The sequence below is a fragment of the Anguilla anguilla genome, chromosome 7 (genome assembly GCF_013347855.1).
Source record: "Anguilla anguilla isolate fAngAng1 chromosome 7, fAngAng1.pri, whole genome shotgun sequence".
Lineage (NCBI taxonomy): Eukaryota > Metazoa > Chordata > Actinopteri > Anguilliformes > Anguillidae > Anguilla > Anguilla anguilla.
The window spans coordinates 43,735,274-43,760,089 of NC_049207.1; the positions used below are offsets into that span (position 1 = coordinate 43,735,274).

General features: G+C 44.6%; 1 protein-coding gene across 1 annotated transcript in view; it reads left to right on the plus strand.

Moving 5' to 3' along the window:
• Window positions 1-6,328: 6,328 nt before the first annotated feature.
• tmtc2b (transmembrane O-mannosyltransferase targeting cadherins 2b) overlaps window positions 6,329-24,816 on the plus strand; it is a 65,850-nt gene continuing 47,362 nt past the window's right edge. The window contains exon 1 of the mRNA XM_035427298.1: window positions 6,329-6,753. Within this exon, the coding sequence (XP_035283189.1) occupies window positions 6,671-6,753 (83 nt within the window). The 5' untranslated portion in view covers window positions 6,329-6,670. The remainder of the gene's footprint in view (window positions 6,754-24,816) is intronic.

Here is a 24,816-nt window from a genome sequence, read left to right on the forward strand (position 1 = left end):
TGAGTCTAAGCATTTGAGCTGAGTCTGAGCATTCGGGCTGAATCCGAGTTAGTCTAAGGTCTCATGTTAAATGGCTGTTAGATCCATAACGCGGGCTCGGGTCCGGGAGAGAAAGCTGCTGGCCGGGATAATTTTCCAAGCGATAAACGCATCGCTCATAAAGCTTCCTGCGAGCCCTCCTGGCTGCGATCTTCAGCACACCTGCCCCCCTCCGCAGAGCTCAGTGTTTATGCGCCCGCGTGGGGCACTATTTCTCCCCAGCAGCACGCACGTTCTCCGCGAACGCATTCTTCCCCGACCGTTAAATATCATTGCGCAATGAGCATCGGTTTACGAGCACGAGTTATGTGTCTGAGTCCATGTGAATGCTCACTCCGGCGGTTGAAATGTTTTGGCTCTTTAAAAACACTCCTGAAGAACCGGGATCATTTTTAAAGTCGCATGTTGTCTATCAGAGACATACAAGTGCATGTATTTCCTACAGTATCATTGGCACTGATTGGCCTTTGTCCTGCAGCAACAAGGGCTCTGATTGGCCCCTACGGTCCCTGCCCTGCCGTACATTGGAATCTGATTGCCTCTTTGGGCCCTGTCCTCCAGCAATGGACTCTGATTTGTGCTGTCCTTCTCTGATTTATGCTGGACGGGTGTGAGGGTCAACAGCCTGCCGCTTGTGAGAGCGGGAGTGTGAATAATAAGGCCTGCTGTGATGAAGCTCTTCAGGATGTTTCTGTTCTGTTTTAGGACAGAGATCGTGTCGCGGCGCTTCACCGTGTCACGTGACCTGGTGTGTACCAGCCCCTTCGCGCACACGCCACGCTTGCTCGGACAGACGCCAGCGCCCCGTAAACACCTTCCGCGACTTCCTGATTGCGTGTTCCGTTTGTAAAAAAAAAAAAAAAGGAAAAGATGCAGGATGCCGTGAGATGGACCGGAGTCGCTCCGATGCCTAAGAATAACTCCTCCCTGGGAACAGCGACTCTTCTCTCCGCACTTCGCTCTCAGGCTCATCAGCGGAGGGGAGGGGATGGAAACACGTTCCTCTCCACCAGACATCCTCATCCATTCACACGCACTCTTACCTTCTTAAAAAAAGGGGTCCGCTTCAGCTGCCAAAAACTGACAGCATTTTTGGCCTTCTTCCAAGTGCAAACGCTGAGTTAATGTCCAAAAATACATTTATTATTATTATTTGTTTTTAATAGAAGGTTTTTTATATACAGAACTTCTATCTGTTCATTACTTGCACAATGTAATAGATTAATCCTCCTTTTGATCAATGAATGTTTCATTTTATATGAAAAACAGAAAATGGCTTTCTGTTTTGTTTTAGCTGTGTTGTTTAAGGACTTCTTTTCATTCTAAATTGTATAGTGATGTGTAGAGATAGAAAGGTTTAAAAAAGAAAGTGCACGTTTGGAAAATGAATGGTTCTGCACCAGGACCATAAAGGCACGTGTACTGTAAGCATGGCTTCTCCAAAAGCAATGTGGAGCTGATCATGGCTACCAGCTTCAGGCTAAAATATACATTATAAATTACTACCGGAAATTTAAATGGCACACACCTCATGTTAAACACCCTCATAAGATTAATTTAGCCGCTTCATAACTTATACATTGCTCATAATCCTAATCGTACATTAAATATGTCCTTAAGCTGTAACATTTATGTTGTGAGTATTTTCATTATTTTGAATAATTTGTTGAATAGTGTGCATTTGAATTCTGTTGAGGAAGGCCTATGTACAAGTGATACACACCGGTACTACACATAGGTACTGCACACAGATACCCAGTACCAATGTACTACAGGTACCATCCAAAGATACCCTGCGCACACGTAATACACACAGGTACCCAGCACATAGGTACTACACAGGTACTGATTGTTACAGTAGCAGTAACATGGTCAGAACATAAGGATCCTGATCTGCTTGGCTCTGAATTTCACTGTAGCTCTCCAGGTCGCTGTTTTCTTGTCTGTGTTGGTGGGTTCTATGGTGGCAGCAGGAGGATGGTAAGCCAAGGAGTGGAGTTAGCCATGCTGCTCCGTGCCAACCATGTGCCATACCAGCCATGTCCTGTACCAACCATGCTCCATGCCAACCATGCCTCGTGCCAACCAGGCACCCACCCCCTGCAGATTTCCTCCCACAAACCCCCACTCCCCTAGGTTTGGAAGAACAAGATGGAAATGTGGTTCCAAATACAAACTGACCTTTAGATGCATCTACAAATAAACAAATCACAGACTGGCTCCAGCTCCTCGCAGAACTACATCACTTCCTGTCAGACCGTGGAAAAATATGTTGATTTGTTTTTGCCTGTTTAAAGAATCTCTAAGAGTGTTTGCTGCAAGGTCTTTCATTAAAGAGTTTAACCTCTCCCTCTGCAAACATTGAGGAATGGATTGATATATGATTACTGCTCGCATCTGTTGTTCTGTGATTAATGCACCAGGGTCTGTAAACTGTGTTTGCACACAAGAGCGGTTTAAACTCTGTCATAACAAAACAAGTGTTTTTGCAAATACAGATGAAAGATCTCCAGTTATAAATACATGCTCACATCATGGAAAAGCTAAACTGAAAGAGATGTCGATGAGTCAGGGGCTAAAATAATCCAAGCAATTAAACATAATGTTTACCGTTTGCATGTATATCGATTTGAAAACAAACACTTTTAACACTGTGTCATGCTATATCATCATACATTGTGCTGGACTGTTTTACCGTGTAGCTCCTGACCTCCCCTGACTTACACAGGTGTCTGTAGGAGCAGGTAACAAAGGGGAAAGTGGAAATTCATCTGCATCGTGGCCAGGTAGCACACTCAGAGAGAGAGAGAGATCACTGAGAGATTAGGGGTCATAAATAAACGATCATAAATATTTTCAACAGGCAGAGATTTACTTTAAGGAGACTGAGGTTGCTGAGTTTGTGTGCGTGTGCAGAACCGGAGATGAGGAGGCTGTTTATCCGTGACTTATCCAAGCCAGGCTGGTGGATCTGCCGGATGTAATATCTCAGGAATCCATTGAACTGCCTGGCCCTGAGGGCAGGAGGGAGAGGACAGAGGAAAAATAACAGAATTACATTTTGTTGATGAGCAGGGGACACAGGGTAGGATTTGGAGCCCGGCGAGAGCTGAAATCAGATGCTTGGAACGTTAGGAATGACTCTCATTTTAAACTAATACTATCAAACCCTCTTTCACAGACTTCCAACCAGTCACCAAAGATGAGCTGATTGGCTGTATCAATCTTGCAGCCTATCAGCTAATCTTTAACAAACAACCCAGCTACACAGCTCATCTTCAACTGTCAGCCCTCACCTGGGTTTCACTCAACATCCAAGGCTACCTGCGATGCAGATTTAAAACAGGATTCACCTGGTCTTCATTTTAATTTTAATGTCACCTTAAGGTTTTATGTTTTGGAGTTTGTGTGGTTTTCAGCAGTCTGTCTGCATTGACTGGCTAGGTTTTTTAACCACTGCAGATGGACAGGATGAACATCACTGTCTCCAGCTGTATATCACCTGATGGGCAGTAGTCCAGGTCAGGCAGGAATACTGTGGAGTGACTGATGGGTGCTGGGTAACACTGGAGCATTATCTGTGTGTGATTATGCAGGCATCTCACCGCAAATATTGGTCAGATTCTTGCAACAGGAGACTTCCTCCATCGTCTTCCAAAGCACAATGCCAGACACAGCATGACAAATATTTAAGGGTGGACCCTGTTATATGTCATCTTTGTCCAAAAAAATGAGTTATACAAATGATATATAATGTTTTGAGTTCTGCATGAGAGATATGACTGTTTTATTTATATCTCTTTTTCCACATTGTTGTACCTCCAATATGTTGACTATTAATGAATCAAATAAAATACTGAGGTGGGGAAATGTGTACTGAACATTCCAGAATAGAAGAGCTGGTCTTCAGCAGGGAGCAGTGTGGAACGTCTGGCTTGGAAAGAGCACTTCTCATTGGTTGTGGGAGTGATTGTTATGTTTCATAATTGATTGGAAGCGCAGTCATAACCTAAAACTCGGTAAATGCAGCCAAACCTCGAATAAGTGAAAAGGATGGCTGTGCTGTATGCAGTTTGATCATTACAGAATGTTTAGTGTTAGATTTTCATAAAACTTTCATGCTGCTAAACACTCCTCATTTTATTAAATGGGAAAATGTAATTAATTCATTTAAACTGCATGAATATTTATTGCATTTTCAAAACTATTTTTGCAAAGGTTTTCCCCCAAAAAAGAAGGAATTAGAATATGAACCGGTTTTTAAAAAATAGTAAATATTTGATTGAAATCATTTGGGAAACTGAGATACCTACATACCAGCATTACTCTGTGACATGCTCACTGCAAAACACACACTAACATAATAATGTCATCTGGAATCTGTGCTAACTGAGCCTCGTACAGGTCCACATATTCCTCAGTATTTGCACACACATCTCCTTCAGTGAGCCGACTGCCTGCAGTCCGGGTCAGTCGTCTGATGAGTTTAATTCATTCCTGCAATGCGTTACCTCATGGCGGGCTGCAGCTCAGTGAATGGACACATTGATGTGTTCCTGGGTAAAGCAGGTCTTTCTATTCAAGCAGAACTGCATCAATATGCACTGGACCCGGCTACGGCCTTTGTTTCTGCGCTAACAGAAGAGCTCCGAAATCCAGTCTTTTCTTCTCTCCAGTTCCCTCCGACGCACACGGAAAAACCTTCTTGTGGGACAGAGGAGAGGCAGCTCAACTCCTAATACCGGAGCGGTTTTGCTTTAAAAACGAACATTCGGCACACATGATGCAATTTTAAACATGTTGGAGTAAACGGCTTCCTGCAGAAGGGAGTATGTGCTCTCCGCGCAAGTTGTTCGCACACGGTGAGAGCCCTCTGCTGACCGGTTTTAGATTGCACGGCTCCCTGCCTTATGACCGGAAGTTTGGTACAGCATCACTCAGATGAAGTAAAGCTGCCTGCGGTACTTTTCAGAAACACTGATTAATGCATTTATAAATGTAACCATGCTAAAAATCAACCATATGAAAGCCCAGTTATGTAGGAACTGGGTGAGGATTATCTTTCTGTCGACATTTTTTAGTATTTTTTTTATTTATTGTGCAGGCAGTGATAAACAGTAATAATCAAGCATAACTCTTTCAGATGAGTTTTCACTGGTCACATTATATTTTCTTGTCATTTCTCCAGCATAATTTGACCATGTTAGTTCTACTGAACTAAAAATGAAAGTTTATTACACTTCAGATGGACTGTTTTTACACCCATGTGACATATTTTGTTACTATCTCTTAAACACAGGCTTTTAAAGTCTACCCAACAACAACAACAACAATAATAATAATAATAATAATAATAATATCCCCAAATCAGGCTCCATTCACTCTTATTGTGCAATTTAAACTTTAAAAATACAGAAAAGAACAGATTTCATAAGAGTTAGACCCTGACAGGTGCCTCTTGGTTTATGAATGAACAGGCACACAGCAGAACGGATCATGCATGTCAACACCTACAATAAACTCAGTTTCTTTACAGAAAAGGAAACCTTTCTGGTCTGCATGTCACCACTGCAGTGGTTATGCACTGTAAAATATGAGACTACCAATTTAACTGCATCATTAATATTATCAGTACTATCAATAGTGCAACTGGAAAATCACATTAGAATTTTAAAAGATAATGAAACATGCCTCACTAATTTATTTTTACTGTGTTTTAAATGTATAAACAATGTATAATGTAAATGTAATCTGCTACAAACTAGAATATTTCAAAAGAAAAGGTGCTGAAAAGCTGCCACAGGGATTAGCCAATTGTGCAAATTGCCACAGGGTTGTGTTGAGGATACTAATGGATCACTGTTGGCCTATTTTCTCTAATGCACATCGCACTCAAGAGGATTAGGGTCGGATTAGCGCGCAATTGTGCTAAATTCACGGCCGTAGAGCACCAAATAATATTCAGTAAAAGAACACGCTTTTCCGTTTTCAGTAAACTACACCGCGATTCCCCATGATTGTCATGATTGCTAGGATCCAGCGCCCTCGTAATATGCGCGCGGAAATCTACCGGGAATTCTAAATATTCCAACTTTAATTAAATAGCTACGCCTATAGTTTAACATGTTGCTAGCAACATTCCGCATTAAGGTCTTTTTAGCGGATTTACAGGTCACGTTTAAAGGAATACGAAAAAACAGCTAAACACACACCGCTCCCGGGATATGGAATGATATCTTGCCGTTTGCACAATGCATCAACACACGGCGCTGGAGGAGTCGAGCGCATGCGCGTAGACGACTTTACCACATGCGGCTCAATCAGTCGTTTATTCAGTGACCAGAATTCATCAGCTGGGCACAGGGAGCGGAGCCGTCCAAATGCGCTCAGCCGCACTGTAAATACTGCTCATTTTGTCTTCTTCTTCGGATCACCGTTGACCTCTACAAACTCAAAATGGGTTAGGGAGAGAATGTCTGGATTGTTCGCTCTCTCCACTTTGCGAGGATGGGGAGTCGGAATTTCAGTTTTTGCAGAGGCACCTTGACAAAGAAGAAAGAAAATAGGGGCAACTGATTTGTCTCCCCTGTTCTTCCATTTTCTTTCTTTATTTTTTTCCTTTTTTTGAGAAATGATTGCAGAGTTGGTGTGTAGTGCCGTGGCTCTGGTCCTCTATCTGAACACCCTCGGCGCTGATTTCTGCTACGATGACAGGTACAGAAATCGCTATTCCACCTGTCTCTTAACTTCTCATATTTCACTACATTAACTGCTCTACGACGATGCGTTTTACCGGCGTGAATAATTTAGATATAGCCTATGGTACATGCATTGGAAAATACCAAAATGTCGATATGTTACCGGTTGGCTCGGGATTTTCTCCCCGGTCTGAATTCGGTACAGCTGTGGGCCATTCTGCCAGTAAACACGGCGTCCTGCTGAAGTTTGACACGTGAAAACGCAAGAGCTTGCCGATATCATTATTCAATGTGTATCCGTTTAAAATAAATGCAGAAATGGCTATCTAAAGTGACTGCATGATAGCAGTAGCCACGGGAGGCGGACCTCTGGTTTATCAACACATAACAAGAATGTTTTATACAGTGATAAGCCTTCACTCAAACGTGATGTGACCTTATTGCCACAAACGTGTTTTTCTTCATGTTAATTTACACAACAACAGTAACAACCGGACAGATTAAAGACGTGGTAAATATAGGTTAGTTATAGGTAAAGTTCTTGTCCGAGAAACTGTCAAATATGAATCCGCAACACGTGAAATTCAGTGTTCGCGCTCTGCAGTTGCAACCTACGATAAAGCACTGCTTTTAACTCCATTAAATTAGAAAGCGTGTATCAGGACGCCGCTTTCCGGGGAAATCATATCGCAATTTGGGATGCATTCTTTCAGGCGGGCAACGCAGCAGGTATCGCTGAACTTACCAACACGGTGTTTTCCATTCTTCACTGGGAAGTAGTGAATATCCAATAACTTAATATGCATTTAGTGGGTTTCCATTAGTTTTACATCGCGGAGAAAATGCATGTTTATCTCGGTTATGGCCCCATGTTCAATGGAAACTGCAGCTTATGATACCCGGACTATCAAGGTTTTATGTTCCCTAGTTTACAAGCATAACTAGTCACTTTAAAATGTAGGCTGATGTTCTGTCGCTCTGAATAAGAGCGCCTGCTATAAGTGCTTAAAATTAAAAATGTAAAAGGATTTTTTTTTTTATTAACGGCTCTGAATCTTTTGTCATTGTCTAAATTAATTTTTATATAACAAATTGAAATGAAAATTCTCAAAAATAACACACACACAAAAAAAAAAAAAAAAAACTCAAATCGATGTGCACGTAGGCCAGCTATTTCGTGCTTCAGGAAGGAATTAAACAAATATGTACAATACAAGTAATGTGCAGTACGTTGCTGTGGCTCCCACATAGCCTGAATGTATAAAATATAATCTGATTTGAGGACAGACCATTGCTGTAAGTGTGTCCTGCTCAGGTTGGTTAATGTGGAAAGATAACTGATTCGTTTACACAGCGTGCCCTGGCGTGCTGATAATGCTCAGTGCTTGTAAAAAGATAAACTTGTTTGGGTGAGAGACTGCTGTGGATTCGCTCAGTCAGCTCAGTAGGACAGGGGGTCCTCCAAACTGGTTTTGGGTATTCTAAGGCAGGTTCCAGGGGCCCAGGGCTATATGGATATTAATATATTCAATTTAATAGTACTTTCATCATCTGTACATATTTTACAGATGAAATGTTTTTATGGGTAAATTATACCTTTCTGGTTTGCAGATATTACTATTACCCTCACTGTAATTATTAAGTTTTTATATTACACTAAGTAGCTATATATAATGGCAATTTAGACATGCTTCCATAATGCCAGTGCATTGACTAACCTGTGCTTTGCAGTCTGCAGTAGAGAGTTGGGTTTAGTTGGATTTTACTGTAAGGAATCATTTTTTGTACCATGTAAGTGTGATTCTCTGTCAGATGAGTTGGGCCGTGGGGGTACAGACTTCATCCACCACGTTGCCATTTTTAAGGGAACTTTTTATATCATTGTATTTATTTTTTGTTTAGTCACCCCTTTGGGTGGACTAGCGGACAGCTGCAAGTGAATTATACATTCAGTACAACCTTATGAAGGAATTAAATTGTATTTCTGTATAACCATACACGTTATTAATATGGACTAAATAATTAGAAGTCAATTATTTAAATTCTTTTCAAACATTTATTTTAATGGAGCCTTATAATAACAACTTAATACACTGCATTTGTGCTGAATGTGATTATCTGTAACATTTTAATTAATATTATTAATGTTGAGCAGATACATAAAACTTAAGACTGATCAAAATCTGTAGATTTAAAAAAAAAAAAAGTATGTTCAGTATTTGCTTCGGTTCATTGGCTGTTGGTAGCATTTTAGCGTCTTGATACATTCCTGCAGTTCCTCTGGGACAGAACAGCAAGCTGGACAACAGACGTGAGTCTTTAGTGATGTCACAGTGTTCTCACCTGCTTCGTTTGAGACGAGGAAGTCCAGGTGCAACGGGACTGGAAACGGTGTTCAGACAGGAATCGTGTCATGTGTCCGAGTGGGAACTGCTCCTAAATCAAACCCTTTTGCTACTGATCTAACACCCCGGAGCCAATCAGATGTGAGCCAGGAGTGAACATAAATTTTAGCAGGGCCGTATCAGGTGTCCTACGCAAGTGCATTATTCTTAAAAAATGTAAATTTAATTTTGAAGTTCTGCCGCTGTAAACGCTCTCGCATGGATTGCATCTAGATTTGATTTTTGGAAGATGGAAATTAGGGAGCCGTTTTATTTTTGTGACACATTTTGCATCTCCTGGCTTTGGAAAAACAGTAATTAAATATGAAAACAGTGATTAAATATGAAAATGTTTTGCTCCTAATTAAATATGCTGATCTGAATATGGAATATTAGGCAATGCATGAAACGCCAGATGTGTGTCGGTAGTGTGTAGGCTACATATTTTTATTCTTCTGGGGTTTTGCAGAAGCGTGTGAACAGTTGTCATGGTTACCTGTAAGCCTTTGTACTTTACCAAATAACAGTGGTGTTGCATCTACAGTCGTAAACAGAGCCGAGCGTATGCTAACGCTGACCTCACTTTTCACTTCTTTTTTTGAAGAGTGTTCTAGATTTGACGCAGTTTCAACACTCCCACTCACACAATTTCATCTCATCATAAGTGTGTATTTTTATACTCTGTTCTTGTTGCTGAAAAAAATGGCCTTCTGAGCATCTGTAGTCAGTGATGCTATTTTTAAGAGCCATGTTGTTTGGCTACGTGCGTGGTGCATATGTAGCAATGTCGGCATGTTCATACGAGTTATAAACACGACACTTTATTCAATATTCAGACTGGAGTCCTCAACAAGGTTGAGACTGGTGAAATGATCTCATTGGTGGACGGAAGTGTCCGTCTCCGCACACAGCTGTGTGTCCTCCTGCTAGGCCACTCTCACTACACATACACCCTTCACTCAGAAGATGAGATTAGTAGAAAAAGTGAACATTGAACAGGAAATGATGCAGCTGTAAGTCTTTAGGCACTGTAAAACACATTTTAATGCATTTCACGGCAAAGAAAGATGCATTTGTTAGGCTATATAACAACCAGCCACAGAGGAGTTTTGAGTCCTCTGATTTTATCCTTTATAAGTCAACATGGCAGATGAAATCATGACCTTTTGTGACTCCTACAGAATTCTCATAACCTGGGGGTTCCAAAGTCGCCCCCGGCCCTCCCACACTGTTCCTTCGACAGACAGGGCAGGCAAGAGGGATCAGACATCAGAAAGGATGCACGACACCTTCATATGAAAAAATGTATTTACATGTGTGTGAAATTTACATGTACGCAAATAAATAATTTATAATTGGACGAAATCAGTAATGCGCGATACTGCGGCACGTTTGCCGGCGGGAAAAAAGAAATTGTGCGAAGGCGGGCGCCCGAGCAAACAAACCCTGCGGAGATGGCGTATTGATTTCTGTTGTGTTTGAGAGGCGGGTTTCGAAGTTCTCAGGGGAAGGACCGAGTGGTGCGGGTTAACCCCCGTTAATGATTACAGATGAACAGCAGCCGGTGTGAGAAGGGTCCGGCCTCAACCAGACTTCCGCCCGAGTAAAAGGAACCTCGTTACTGAGCGTCTGAGTAAACGGAACCCCGTTACGGCGTGTCTCAGTAAAAAAAATGAGACCAGCCATTGTGTGTTTGAGTAAATTAAACCACAGTACGTTATGTGTCTGAGTAAAGTGAACCGTGCTGGATCAAACACGGCTTGTTACTGCTACAGGAAGTGGCTCAGGGCTATTTTACTGCCTTAACAGGTGTGTGAGGCAGCGACCTAGATACGGGCTGGCACGGCGTGAGCTACACGCACCGGCAGTGTTGCTGATAGGTTAACGACGCTGTCATCGCTGCGCTTACAGCTTGTAAAGGGACTAAACCTAAGCCCAACCCTGCTGCAGTGGGCCACCACGCTTTACTGTAGCCTGGCTGGCATACCTGAGCAGATAAAGTCTGAGTTTGAACAAGAGGAGTGTGACACACGCTACTGTAAATAACTGAACGGGACAGCGTGTGTACAGAGCTGTGTTTGGCTGACTGAGGGAAGGGCAGTGCCGCAGTCTGTGTTAATCGAGGCAGAGCGGCACGCCTGTACGTCTCTCACCAACGCAAACGTGCGTTTCTGCTTCTCCTTCGGTGGGACAGACGCCAGCTTTGGCGAACCCTTGCGGAACAGCTAGCGGTCCAGGCCGGCGTGATAAAATGGTGGCTGGATCGAGGCAGTTGGACTCGGCCTGCGGGTAGGATGCTGTTACCAAGGTTGGCGACAGAGCTGCTCTGCCACATCTGCCCTGGCAGAAGAGAGTTCTGCTGTCTGCCAGCCAAGCTGCCAGGGCTGGAGACGTGCCAGGCATTCTGTCACCCTGTCTGTGTGAAATCGGTGCCAAAACCTGCGGCATCACACCGCAGTCTCGCAGTTCTGTCACTTCAGAGTGCTACAGCTCATTGACATTGCGCTCTGAACATTCATTACTGCAGCAGTTTTCTCTCAGCAGACAACCTTATTCACAGCAACTGACAGTTTATTTACACGTTTACCTTATTTTTATAGGTAATTTGCAGTCGTGTTTTTACCGAAGCTTTCAAATTAAGTAGCTTTTGATAAAGGGTTCAATGACAGTATCCCGTTTGGGATTTGAACCTGTAATCCCTTATACACTACACTACACTGCTGCCTAAATGCTTCTTATTAATGTATATCACAGCTTGGTGGTATTATGGTCCTTTATTTTGGACTCAAAATACCACAGAGGTACAGCTCAAATTCTCTGCTAGATCCACCCCAAAAAATGCTCTCTCCGGCCTGTGTCCTGAGTGCGGTGCCTGAGTATTTTTGGGCCCCGGCTAGCTGTCGCTCCTCTGACGGGCCGGACGGAGGAGCCGAGATCCGATGTCAGACTGTGGGATTCAAGCCCAGCTCGCAGGACCGACTCTCGCTCATTCTGCAGGGGAATCGCGAAGAGATTAAACTCACCGCGAAGTGTATGTCAGGCCTGTGACAAGGACGCACAAAAGTTTGTGACACTCTTATTCTTTCTAACTGAAGTGATTAAAAGCGTGTGTTTGTTGGTCTCTTCTAATAAACACATAACAATGACAGCTCTTTAAAAATAGCACAGCACTGAAGTATTTTTAGCAAGGGGTCTGTAAAATATGCGCTGCTCTCTCTTTGCTGTAAAATGTTCTGATGAAGAGGAAGGCTGGTGGACTGTTTGTGAGAAAGAGAGACGGATGAGAGTTAGAGAAGGTGGGAGGGAGAGAGGGAGGGAGGGAGGGGGGGAAGGGGAGGGATGGAGTGTAGCTTCAAAACTTTATCCGTGCTCAATATTTTAGGTGCTTGAGGTAATTTGCTGTAACCGCAGTCCTGTCAGGCTGGTACCCAGAATAGCTGATTAATAGATGTGATGTTTTATGCGTTTGAAGGATGAGTTCCCTGAGCACTGCTGACACTACCGATTTTAAAGCAGTTTTAAAGATTTGTAATGTTAATTTGTAACGCTGTAATGGATGCTAGGAGTCTGACTGACGCCACGGAATTTGAATCTGAATTTGGTTTGCGCTCAAAATACTGAGCGGTAGTTCAGTTGAGAAAAACACATTTTCATTTGTAATGCGCTGCAGTACATTAGCAATCCAAAAAAGGGCATTTGGATAGCAAAGAAGTGGGAAGCACTTTGTGTTCCTCTTTGGGTTTTATATGTTTGTGTATTCATTTTGTTACAGTCAGAGTTCAAATATCATAAATGGTTCAGTCCAGCACATTTATGAGTCCTTGTGTTAGACACGTTTTCAGAAGCATCGTTTTGCATTTTACCAGTCGAGTTATGCAACCTGGTGCTCTTCAGTAAAGTTTGCATGTGGTTTGCAGTGGCTTTCTGATTGGCCGCACAGTAAATGGTCTTTTGTCATGTGATACGGTTGGTGTGGTTCATTTTTACTCGTCTGTAACTGCCATAACAGAGACAAATTTCATATGCCAGGACAGCCCGGCGAAGGATATTTGGTTTGGCCGGAGGGTGCGTGTGCATGTGTGTATATTTTGAGTGGAGCAGGACAGGAACGTTGTTTATAAATACTGACTTGTTACAGTGGGCTGGGCCGCGCTCTAAACAAAGCCATAAATCAAAGACTGACACTCGGAGGGAAGCTGACCCTCGTCTCCCCTCTCCTTCTGCTTCCTGAAGGGTTGCGTACATGCGGCAGATGCCGACTCAAATGCTCTTTAAAACTGGGACGCAGGGCGGATTCTGGTAATGGCCGAATCGGCCTTACCCGTTCACGTTTGCGCCGCGTTCCGTGATTCATCCCGGAGGGTTCTGGGATGCCCGCGTGCGGATGGAGGCTGGCGCGTTTCCGCGGTGACGGTGTCTGGGTTTGGCATGCGCTGGCGTGGGCGTGGCTGGCTGGATTCAGAGGGCGGTGTTGCGGTTCCTGGGCACACCCCGCCCTCCCCATGGAGAGAGAGAGCCTGTAATTACCCCCAGAGAGGGGGGGGGGGGGGGCAAGACACACACACACACACACAGACAAACACAAAGGAGCCCAGGCCAGCTTTGCTCTCATCCTCCATAGACATGGTCCGCAAGGCCTGGGCTGCAAAGTATTGTGGGATTATTTTATTGGTTGGTGGTGTGGGAGAACTGAACGATTTTGTGCTGCGTCGTCATGGCAGCATCGCCGGCGTTCCGCAAGGCTGAGCGTGTGATAGATTTAGTGCAATTCATAATTTCCTCGAACGAGGTTTAAATGCGTGTGTCAGCTGTTTTGCCAGAAGGACCTTCAGATGCTTGCCTGAGGTATGGGGCACATGTGCTCTACTGTTTGAATGCTGAACGACGCATTTTAATAATTTTGAATAAATTTTGTCCGGAAAAGGAACAGTTATACAAAGTCATATTTGACGCAGAAAAACATGTAGTGTATAAAGTATAAAGTCTCCATATTCGTTTTCATTTCAACTCCACCACTGGAGTGACTCCTGTATTCTAGTCAGAGCACAGATCCATTTGCTCACTTGCGATGTGCAGTTGAGAAGTGTCCTCGGTGACTGTCGGCAGGGTGACCGTTGGCATGGTGACATTTACTCTCCAGTTTAGTGATGAGGTGAGGAGTCTCAGCTCCAGCTGATTGGGGTCACTGCCATGTGTCTGCGACCCAGAGTATTTAAGGTGAGCTCTCCCAATTCCCAATTCCACAGTATACACCCTGCTTCTCCTTCAGGAAGAGCAGCAGGAGAGGTCATCCGCCAGAGAGTGGCAAGGGTGGTGATCCGCCCAATGGAGCCAGACCTTTAGCCACCCACAGAGAGGACCTCTTCATGAATGGAGGTGGTTTCGGTTGTGGGGTCCGCCATTTTACAGTATGTAAAATTGCAGATGTTCATTACCTTCCACGGTCACACGGACTTTGTAGTCGCCAGTTATTAGCATGCGTTTGGCAGCGCAAGATGCCTGCTGCGGGCTGCATATACTTGGCATCAAACTTGAAAAAAAAAAAAAAACTTTAGTGGAGGCGACCAGATAGCCACAACCTCCCCGGGCCAGATGGTGTCTAGACAAAAAGTCTCAGGATGGAGAAATTAGAGGGCGTTTCCCTCCCCGGTCTCCATCTCTTGAGTGGTTTGCTTTGGGAAGCACCAGGAGGAACTAAACCTCCGTGCTTTGATCATCAGGATTTGGCTGGTATTGGTGTGTGGGGTAGAGGGAGGGGGGTTGGATAGCCTCAGCCTGGTCTGGGGGGGTCTGGAAGTTGTTGGGACAGGTCTCTGATTGCAGGGCAAATGATTATTATTTCTGATGGGTTTTTCTTTTTTTGGTGGGGGGTTTGTGGCTGTGGGCCCTTTCTCTGTAGCCTCATTGTGGAAATGGGGCAGGCCGGGTGGGGGTGGTGGGGGGGGGGCAAGCAGGCGGGTTGAGGGGGGAGGCAGAAGAGGTGCGTGCGGGGGCAGGTTGAGTGGGGGGGGGCTCCATATGTGACAGGGACTTCGCGTTCGTGCTGAGAATTAGAGATGATCAGCATGCGGCACTGAACACCCAGTGGGGGAATGAGGAGCTCTCATATCTCCAAGCCAATATATTATTACATTACATTACATTACAGGCATTTAGCAGACGCTCTTATCCAGAGCGACTTACACAACTTTTTACATAGCATTTTACATTGTATCCATTTATACAGCTGGATATATACTGAAGCAATGCAGGTTAAGTACCTTGCTCAAGGGTACAACGGCAGTGTCCTTACCCGGGAATCGAACCTGCGACCTTTCGGTTACAAGCGCAGTTCCTTACCCACTGTGCCACACTCCGTTATCCGTTATCTTTGTTAACTCATAGTTCCATCTCTGTCTTTCATTATTATATTTACATATATATAATTTTGAAAATGTAATAATCTTAGACCCTAATAATGGACAATTGAATTATCCCACTCGCAAATCCCGCACGCGCTCAGTGTGTCATCTCTGACGACTTAGCGACACGGTAAACTCCGGCTAATGTGCTGTAAGCCCTTTATCCGTAAAGAAGGTGTGACGCTTGTCTGGCCGGAGGAAAGAAACAGGTGGCTGTTTGGCAAGAAGGAGCCGAAAGAAGAGTTTTAGGCCAGGTTTCTGCCATCTGCCGGTCACAATGTTTACATCATTTTATTTCATTTAAGGACAGCAGTAGTTGGTGAAGATAATGGCTTCCAAGTCAGAAACCTACTGATGTGGAGCTTAACCACCGGCTCTCTTCCCATAATGTAAAGTGTATCAAAAGAAAAATCAGACTGTAAATTAAAATATACAGTTTTGGTTAAACTCTAATAGAGTGTATCCCAGAAGGACTCAATATACTTTGACTAAATGCAAATTTGTCAGAGTTCATTTGACATTGAACATTTGCTGTGTATCAAGTATGTCATGCAAATCTTGGGCCATGTTGAATTTTTTTGGTGATAGTTTGATCCATTGATGATTTGTGACTGACTGTGGTATCTCGAATGTCTGGATATTACAAGAACACTGTTATGCACATGACCCCATCAGCAGGGGAAGGGTTTGGGCTCCCAGTGGTCTATCCCCATTGAGCATTCAGCAGCGCGCTGGCTAGATGTTATTTCACTGTGCCCGCGGTATAAAGGCAGGCTTCTCTTCATAAGCGAGGCCACTGGCGACGTCTCTGCAGGACTCTCTCTGAATGGGTGAAGCCACCTCATCACCTGTAAATGGCTGTATGCCAAACCTGTACTGTCAACAGGAGTTCATCTCAGTCTCTCTTGAATGTTCACGCAATATGTACTCAGTCAGACTCCAAACATTGATCAACGTGTGACCCAGGTATGGCTGGTTTGTATGTTAATTCATAATTACGGACAAACATTGAGCAAATCCAAGCAGGATTTCCATGTTGCCTTTTTTAATTTATTAAAAGCCACACACACAGAGAAATGTCCATGGGATTTGAGAATGTGCCAGTAGCAGCGTGTGGAGTCCAAGCTATGAGACACAAAAACTCTGTTGTTGGTGAAACAGAACAAGGATGCTACAGTCTGGCACTTTAATAAAGAAACCCCCCCCATCCTGGTTTCTCACTCCCTGACACTGCTTATCACTGCTTGTGTTTGGATAAGGGGGGGTCCTGGGTGACTGGGCCTTTGTGTATTGTGAGAGGCGGGAGTAGGGGGGGTTGACTGCGGGTATTAGGGTGGAGGGGTTGGTTTGGGCAGAGGGTCTGGGATAGAGGCCTATGTCATGGTCAGTGTGTGTGTGTCCGTCCCCTCCTCCACAGTGTCCAAAATGCACGCGTCTGCATGAAAAGGCCTTTGGAAATGCATCAAATGGTCACCGCGGTAACTGCAATTATGGATGAAAGTTTCAGTTATGCTTTATGTAAATATGAATGACTCTTTGTTTGGAGTGGGCCATGTGTTCAAAGGGCTTTAATTAACACAGCCTCTGAATGCGCCGACTGACTGTAGCCAGGCTGTGTCACTCCGGCAACTCGGGGTGAGCTGGTTTTAGAGAGAGCTGATTGGCCCTCAGGCTGAGCTGGTTTTAGAGAGAGCTGATTGGCCCTCAGGCTGAGCTGGTCTCAGAAAGAGTGAGCTCATTGACCCTCAGGCTGAACTGGTCTTAGAAAGGAAGAGCTGATTGGCCCTCAGGCTGAGGTGGTGTTAGAAAGAGAGCCATTTGGCCCTTGGGCTGAGCTAGATTTAGAAAGGCATCCATGATTGGCCCTCAGGCTGAGCTGGTCTTAGAAAGAGGCACCCGATTGGCCCTTGGGCAGGACTGGTCTTAGAAAGAGGCAGCTGATTGGCCTGTCATTGTTTCAGCTCTAAATACTGCTTCATTCACAGCTCTGCTTTAGTTCCGTCCTTAGCCTTTTTATCGGTGCTTGGCAATGTAAGTGCCTTAAACCCCTGTGTTTTTGACATTTGGATGGCCTGTGAGACAGTTGATCACGCCAGCGATATTAAGCAGGCGCAAAGGCAAACATCGAGAATGTTAAATCACACCTTGAAGGTTCGTCACGCTTCGCTATATCGTTTCGGGATATGCGGTCATGTGCCTGTCTGCGGCCAATTAACTAAGTTTTGTGTCTGAGCCAAGGGGTTTGATGAGGACAGAACCTGCTTTCTGTTACAGTCGCACGGAGATCCCCACAGGATGCAGGAAGGGTTTTGAAGGCCACCGGCCCACAGTGGATCCCTACAGATCACATGTTTGGAGCTGAACGTGCTGTACTCTCCCTGAGTTAAACAGACTTGTGACATTAATGCTGCGTAGAGTTTGGCCGAGGGTCTGTTGTAGAGCTGCAGAAGTGTGGCCCAGATGTTGATCTTAGTCATGATTAATGCATTATTAATGACGTTCCCTGGCTGCGTAATAAAACATCCATCTAAGTAAGTAATGCCTGTAATACAGTTCTATTAATTGGCCTGTCTCATTTTTCAAAAAAGACTTTCAGTTTTCTGCTACTGTTTTTAGCACTCACTCAGTCACTCTCTCACTCACTCACTCACTCACTAACTTGCTCTCGCTGTTAGTGGACAGCACATTGTTTGGACAGCCTACAGGATGCAGACAGAGGACTCTCAAGTTAACACCATTAATTTTGCTTCAAACTGAGTAGCTCCTTTGTGGATATCTTCCACGAAAGAAATGCTTATGAGCACCTGTGATACGGTTAAATTCTGCACTTTAGCATCACTGCTTCTGAATTTTAGCATCTCCACCTCATGCTAACACTGACAGCCTGCCACATTTAAAACCTCAGATTTATATTCTGCAAGAGCTTGTTGAAAAATGCACAAGGAATTCTCACCCAAGATAGAATGCTACTGTCCTCCAAAGACATTTACTGTTCCGTTGAGCAAGCTCTCAGATCTGCTGTGCTTAGCTGCTCTGTGTTGTATTATGCACGGTTTTTGCAGGTTGGAAAGGATGGAGTGTAGCATTACCTTCGTATAGCGTTAGCCCTGCATATTTGCTGGTTGTAAAGGCAGCAGTGTAGCATTAGCCGTGCGTAGAGTATAGTTAGCGTTGAAAATGACTGGGGTTTGACTTGGGGTTGAAAGACCTGATTCTGGGTGAGCAGGAATATTGAATTTATTTTTTATGTTACTTTTAATGATGGTCAGTGTTGCGTGTGACAGCCTAATTTTATGGGTCCTTGAATTTTGGGGAACGGGACATTGGAAGGCCTGGAAAAGCTCTGATTTTGGGGAATAGTTGCGGGGGTGTTGGACTAGTCCTGCAGGAATCAAACATCTGTCATTTTCTCTGTCTTAAGAACAGCGGGATTCTGCATGGCTTTTCTCCACTGGCTGGCCCCCATCTTAGATCACGCTGACATCACGCTGCAAATTGAAAACACTTTTTACCACATGAATGAGTTTATGAACACACATATGTTACATGTTGCCTGTTTACCAGACTTGCGTCAAATGTGTATTCAAGATTGAATATAGTGAGCTACGCTTTGAGTAGTTACTATCCAAATGAAACAGTAGACATAGGTATGGGGGAGAAGCACCCTGTACACTGAATGATAAGAATCTCAACAAAAGGGTTAAAAGACAAATTTGGTAAAGTGCACGTGAAGTGATTTAATGTGCAGTAGGCAGGGTGAAGGTTTGAGTGTCATGAGCTTCCTCAGCACTATAAGCAGCGTGTTGGAGAGAGCGGTAAAGCTGACCGAGGCACAAACTCCGAGCTGCATCAGCTGGGTCTCCAGAAAAGTTCAGAGCATATTCAGCTTTAATTATCCGCTGCCTGCTCCCCACCAGTCATAGTAATTACCGGAAAATGACTATGGTTTCGATGTCAGTAAAATATTAGAACACTGCTGTAGGTCCCTGTAAATTTTCAATGACATGTTCAGTTGACAATCAGAATATTTTCAGTTTTGTAGGTGGATGTTGTTGGCGAAAACAGCGACGTTTTTTTGGAAATTGCAAGTCGTCAACCAGAATTTGACAGGGGTATGAAGGTTCTTTAAACCAGCGTCTCCCAACCTTTTTCCTTCCGCGGCACGCTTTCCAAATTTATAGAATCTCACGGCACACCACTCTCAAAAGCATAAAAAATAAACACCCTGCAAGCGACGTGCTGGCGTTGAGGTGACGTGCCAACAGTAGGCCTAAATGTTCTTTTGGGGTTTTAATTAAGCGATATGCATGTTTAATAACATTTATTTTGGCTTTTGTGAGTGGGATTTGTTCATTTAAGTTTTTGAAATTCATTTGAACATAAGAAATGTCACCTGACGGCACACCAGAGTGCCGCGGCACTCCGGTTGGGAAACGCTGCTTGAAAGTAACCCGTTTCAAATAAGCATTTGGCCCAGGTCTGATATTAAAACTGGATCGGTGAGTAAGCCATGGTACTGGATCGGTGAGTAAGCCATGGTACTGGATCGGTGAGTAAGCCATGGTACTGGATCGGTGAGTAAGCCATGGTACTGGATCGGTGAGTAAGCCATGGTGTTGGATCAGTGAGTAAGCCATGGTACTGGATCGATGAGTAAGCCATGGTACTGGATCGGTGAGTAAGCCATGGTGTTGGATCAGTGAGTAAGCCGTGGTGTTGGATCAGTGAGTAAGCCATGGTACTGGATCAGTGAGTAAGCCATGGTACAGGATCGGTGAGTAAGCCATGGTACGGCTTCAGCGTGGCAGCGAAACGCCACTGTGAAGGTCTCCCGTCGTCTCGGCGAGGCCCCACGCTGTTTCAGCGCTACCGCGACGCTTCCGATTCGTGCCGTAACGAACCGGATCGGAATAACGGTTCCCCTTGAAACCCGCCGCCGCTGTAACGGCAGAAGCTCGGGGTTTATTCACAGTCTCCGGTTTCTCTTTGAGCCGGAATGAAAGCAGTTGTTTAATATCACGCGTTTCCCCCCCCCCCCCCCCCTGCTTTAATCAGCAGCTTGAGCGGATTACCTTTCGCCCGGGCACTGTCTGTGGTTTGGGGGGGGGGGGGGCGCGGGCCGCGGCGTCGGCAGCCCCGGTAACCCGATACGGGGTTCGAGCGGAGACCCCACTTCCCCAGGTTTGGCTGCGGAGGGGACTCGGTCGCCCCCCCCCTAATGAGAAACACATTTACTCGCGGTTTCGGAAATCTCGCTCCGGCGGCACGCCGATAATGATGATGCGTTGTCATGGATATTTTGCCGAAAAAGGGAAAATATTGTTTCTTTTTTGTGTTCCACTCTGCAGCCAGCACAGGGTCCAGTTTTCATATGGTGTAAAAAAGCCAGGCATTTTTGGGCACTGGGTGCATGAATGGATGTGTTCCCTCTTTGTAGCTCTGGAAGTATTGAACAATAAAAAACCTAAATCATGCTGAAAACTATAATTATTTTCAGATTTGTTTGTCTTTCCTTTTACTTTGGGATCAGCTGTGGGTAAGTATCAGAGTAGCTGTGAATAAAGCTTGTATTTCAGAAAAGAACTGTTTGTAAATAAGACTAAGACTAGACTGGGAGAATTTTAAGCTTGTACTTGAAGAGATTTAAAGCTTTAAATTTGGCGAACTGTGTTTAAAAAGAGGATAGTATTTATGCACATGCAATTATATCTGCTCTCTGGGATCCACGGTCTTGCTCTTTATGTGGGGTGATTGCAATAAGAAATAGGATTATTGTAGGCTGTTGTCTGTACATTAGTGAGTTGCAAGATGATGCAAGTTAACAGTTTTTTTTGCATTATTGTCTGGCACCTTGCAGAGTAAGCATTAGTCCTTATGTTTATTTTTATCATTTATTGGCAGTGCTCTTTAGGGTAACACTTTGTTGTTGTGAGCGTTCCAGCATATTACATTACATTTATTTGACGACGAGCTACATCAAGCTAACGATACAAGTGCAAATGTTATTGCTCTGCAGTATACTCTGAAGGTCATTTACTCTGATACTGAACTGTTCTGTCAGCCGACTTAGCAAGTATATAAATAAGCAAAATATCGGACTGCATTCATGCTGTAGAATCAGGTGATAAATACAAGAAGCGGTTAATCTTTCGGAAATGAAACACTTATGACTGTTGCGTTCTGTCATCTAAGAAGCCGGCCTCACAGAGAGGGAGAAGGGAAGGGGGGGGGGGGGTGAGTGCGCTTTTCCTCCACATCCTTTTCCTCCGCGGGGTTTCGTGGAGAGGCCAACCCGCGGAAGGTCGCGCGGAAGCACCGCCAGGCGAGCGGAGATGATGAGTTCATTCAGGTGGCGCTCAGAGAGTGTTTTCTGGAGCGCAGTCACGGCTGAGGAACCCTTTGTTACGGACAGCCAATCAGAGCCCGGAGGGCCACCGAGAGGCTCCTTCTTACAGCAGCCAACCGGCACGGGCGTATTGGGGGCAAGAAGGGGGGTGTTGGGGGGGGGGAGGGGGTCCCCTTACGGTGTATTCACTTGGTTGTCATGGTGACTATCACTGTTGCAGTGTTCCCGTTTCACAATGCAAGGCAAGGCCAGTTTTTAGATACCCAGTCTTCAGGGCATGTTGGAGGTGTTTTTGACCTCCAAGCTGTGTCTTTGTTCACTTGATTCACATCGCACATTGAGCAGCAGTAGATCAAACGTGGTTACAAAATAAATGACAAATCTTCTCAAGCAGCAGTCATTTTATTTATGATAATATTTTTGCTAGCATTTATGTAAATAACACGCTTATTCACCCTCATGACTGATTGATTTTATTCAGTAATTAACATACAACAGAATTACACATATTCCTGTTGACATATAATTAATTTATGATATCAAGCCCAGCACAATAAAGCTGTTAAAATTATTTGTATTATGGCTTTATAGCTGGGTGGTATAAGGTTTTTTCAGGTCAGAAATAGAGTAATCCTTTCTGCTACAGTGATGTAAGAGGTGCATTATGGGAATCTGAGTTAACAGAAGCTGATGTGCAGGGTTATTGTTAGTGATAGATTGAGAATTGATTTTATTATCCACAAAATGATAAAAGATTGGTGTGGTTAGCGCTAGCATTCATATCATCCATGACACAAGTGCACATTTCAGAATGTGACCGTATAACTGCAAACAAACTCATCTGGAGTTTTTGGTAACTGAAAATGTTTCTTCTGTGTTCCTTGTCCTCATCTCTGTGTGCTTCTGGCTCGGTGTCACAGGTAATTTCATGATTGGATTTGCCTGTGCCGTTGCTTTGAAACTGAAATGTGTTTAAGCTGCAGAAATGCCTTTTCCCAGATGTGTCCTTCAAACGGATTTGATCACAGACCTAAAGGATGGTGAAACGGCCATTTCTAATCCGCAGCAGGAAGCCCTTTCGAAGTGAACTGTGTCCTTTTGCTTTTCTGTTTAGTGTCAGTTCTGTGTTGTAATGGCAGAAGTGCAGGGCTCCTGGGGGGGGGGGTGGTAAATGTATGTCTCTGTGAAGAACAGCTTTGTACAGGCTGGCTGATCGCTGACTGGAAGGAATTTTGACCTGGATACAGCTGACAGTCGTCCTTAACTTTGGCCCGGATTCAAGCAACATTTGCCCTTCGAATTGGAATTGAATCCAGCGTTAGTTAGCTTCTTCATACACCATTTGGCTAATTCAAATTCAGAGACCCAGAACTTTACTGAGAAAACGTAAGATTTGCATGTGTTTGCAGTAATGTTCATACGGTCAGGTAATTGACAAATGGCTTATTTGACAGTTAAACTTGAGGACAAATTTTGGCTGAATTCAAACAAAGGAGGGGAGGAAATTAAATGAGCACGTGCCGTTAGGCAGAGGAATGTGAAAGGGATTTATGTGGGTGCTAACGGCTAAGTGTGACTGTGCGGTGTGTTGTGACAGCCCAGTGTGCTTTCGCACAGGAAGCCCCCCTGTGTTCCTGCACAGATAAATGCCGTTTATAGAGTTCTGCTGGACTACAGGGTTAAATACCAGGATGAAATATTGCTGTTTAACTGCTGTCACTCGGAGATATATCAAGGTCATGAAATGCTGTATGAATTTCAATGAAGCACCATTAATTCTATCTGACAGGGAGTCTAAGCGGGGAGAACAAGTCTACATAACGGGACGCTGTTCGCGTTGGTCTCTTACTGCAGTAGCAGTTAATGTCCTTGTAAGAAGCCAATAAACCATTTGGAGCGATTCATAATTCATATTCAAAATGAATGATGTCATACAAAAGGGCATGACTGCAAATTTGAAGGGTTGTTCACATTGATTACAGACAAGATTAAGTTGTAGTCTTACATACATCATGTGCTCTGTCTAACTGTACATTCCCAGTCAAGTAGTTTTATACCTGGTGATTGCGGATTGACCTGGTTGTGGAGTCTCACTGCAGCTGGGTAGATCATCCTGGTGCATGCTGGGATGCCACTCATTACATCCAAATAAGGGGGTAGTTTACCCCCCCACTCAGTCAGAATACAGAGAAGGATAGCCATTGTTTGAGATGAGACCAGGTCGGAAAGCTTTTAAATATTCATTTCCGCCATCCATATGAGCTTCAGCTGTTAGCCACTTTAGTTTTTATAGTTGTTCTTTTATAGAATTTTAAACTCAAGCTGAAATGTGCTTGGGGCCAGACCCTGTCAGTCAATGGCTGGGCATGACTCTATTTCTGAGACTGCGGGAAGCCCCCCCCCCTTCATCAGGGTTACTGAAATGTGGGTCATCCCTTACTCGCCGTTACATCACAGAGACCCCGCCCACATCGTCCGGCTGCTGTCGAACAGTGCGGCACGAGGCTGCCGACGCAGTAATCCTGCATGTGTGTGGCGGGGGAGGTTTTTTCCCCCCCCTCCCTGCGTTCGTTAAGCACGCGTTTGGAGTGTAATTAAGTAAATCGCAGCCTCGGCGCGTCTCCGCGCGGTGGAACGGATCGCGCTCTGGCGGACGGGGTTTCCCGGAACGCCCGCCGCTCTGGAAAGATAAGGGAATGAGCTCCGTGAATAAACGCGGCCGCCCGCTGGAGCGCTCGTAAACGGAGCGGCTTCTGACTTAACGGCGCTTCCCCTTATCCCTCAGGGATTGGGCCTGTCCGTTCCCACTCCGGGCCGAGGGGTTTGACGTGCGGGTGATTCAAGGGGGAGCGGAGAGGCTTGGACGCTTCCAGGGAAACGTTATTTTCGGAAAACTCGGCTGCAGTGCGGGCCACGTTTCACCGAGTCGCTATGATCAAATGCGCTCC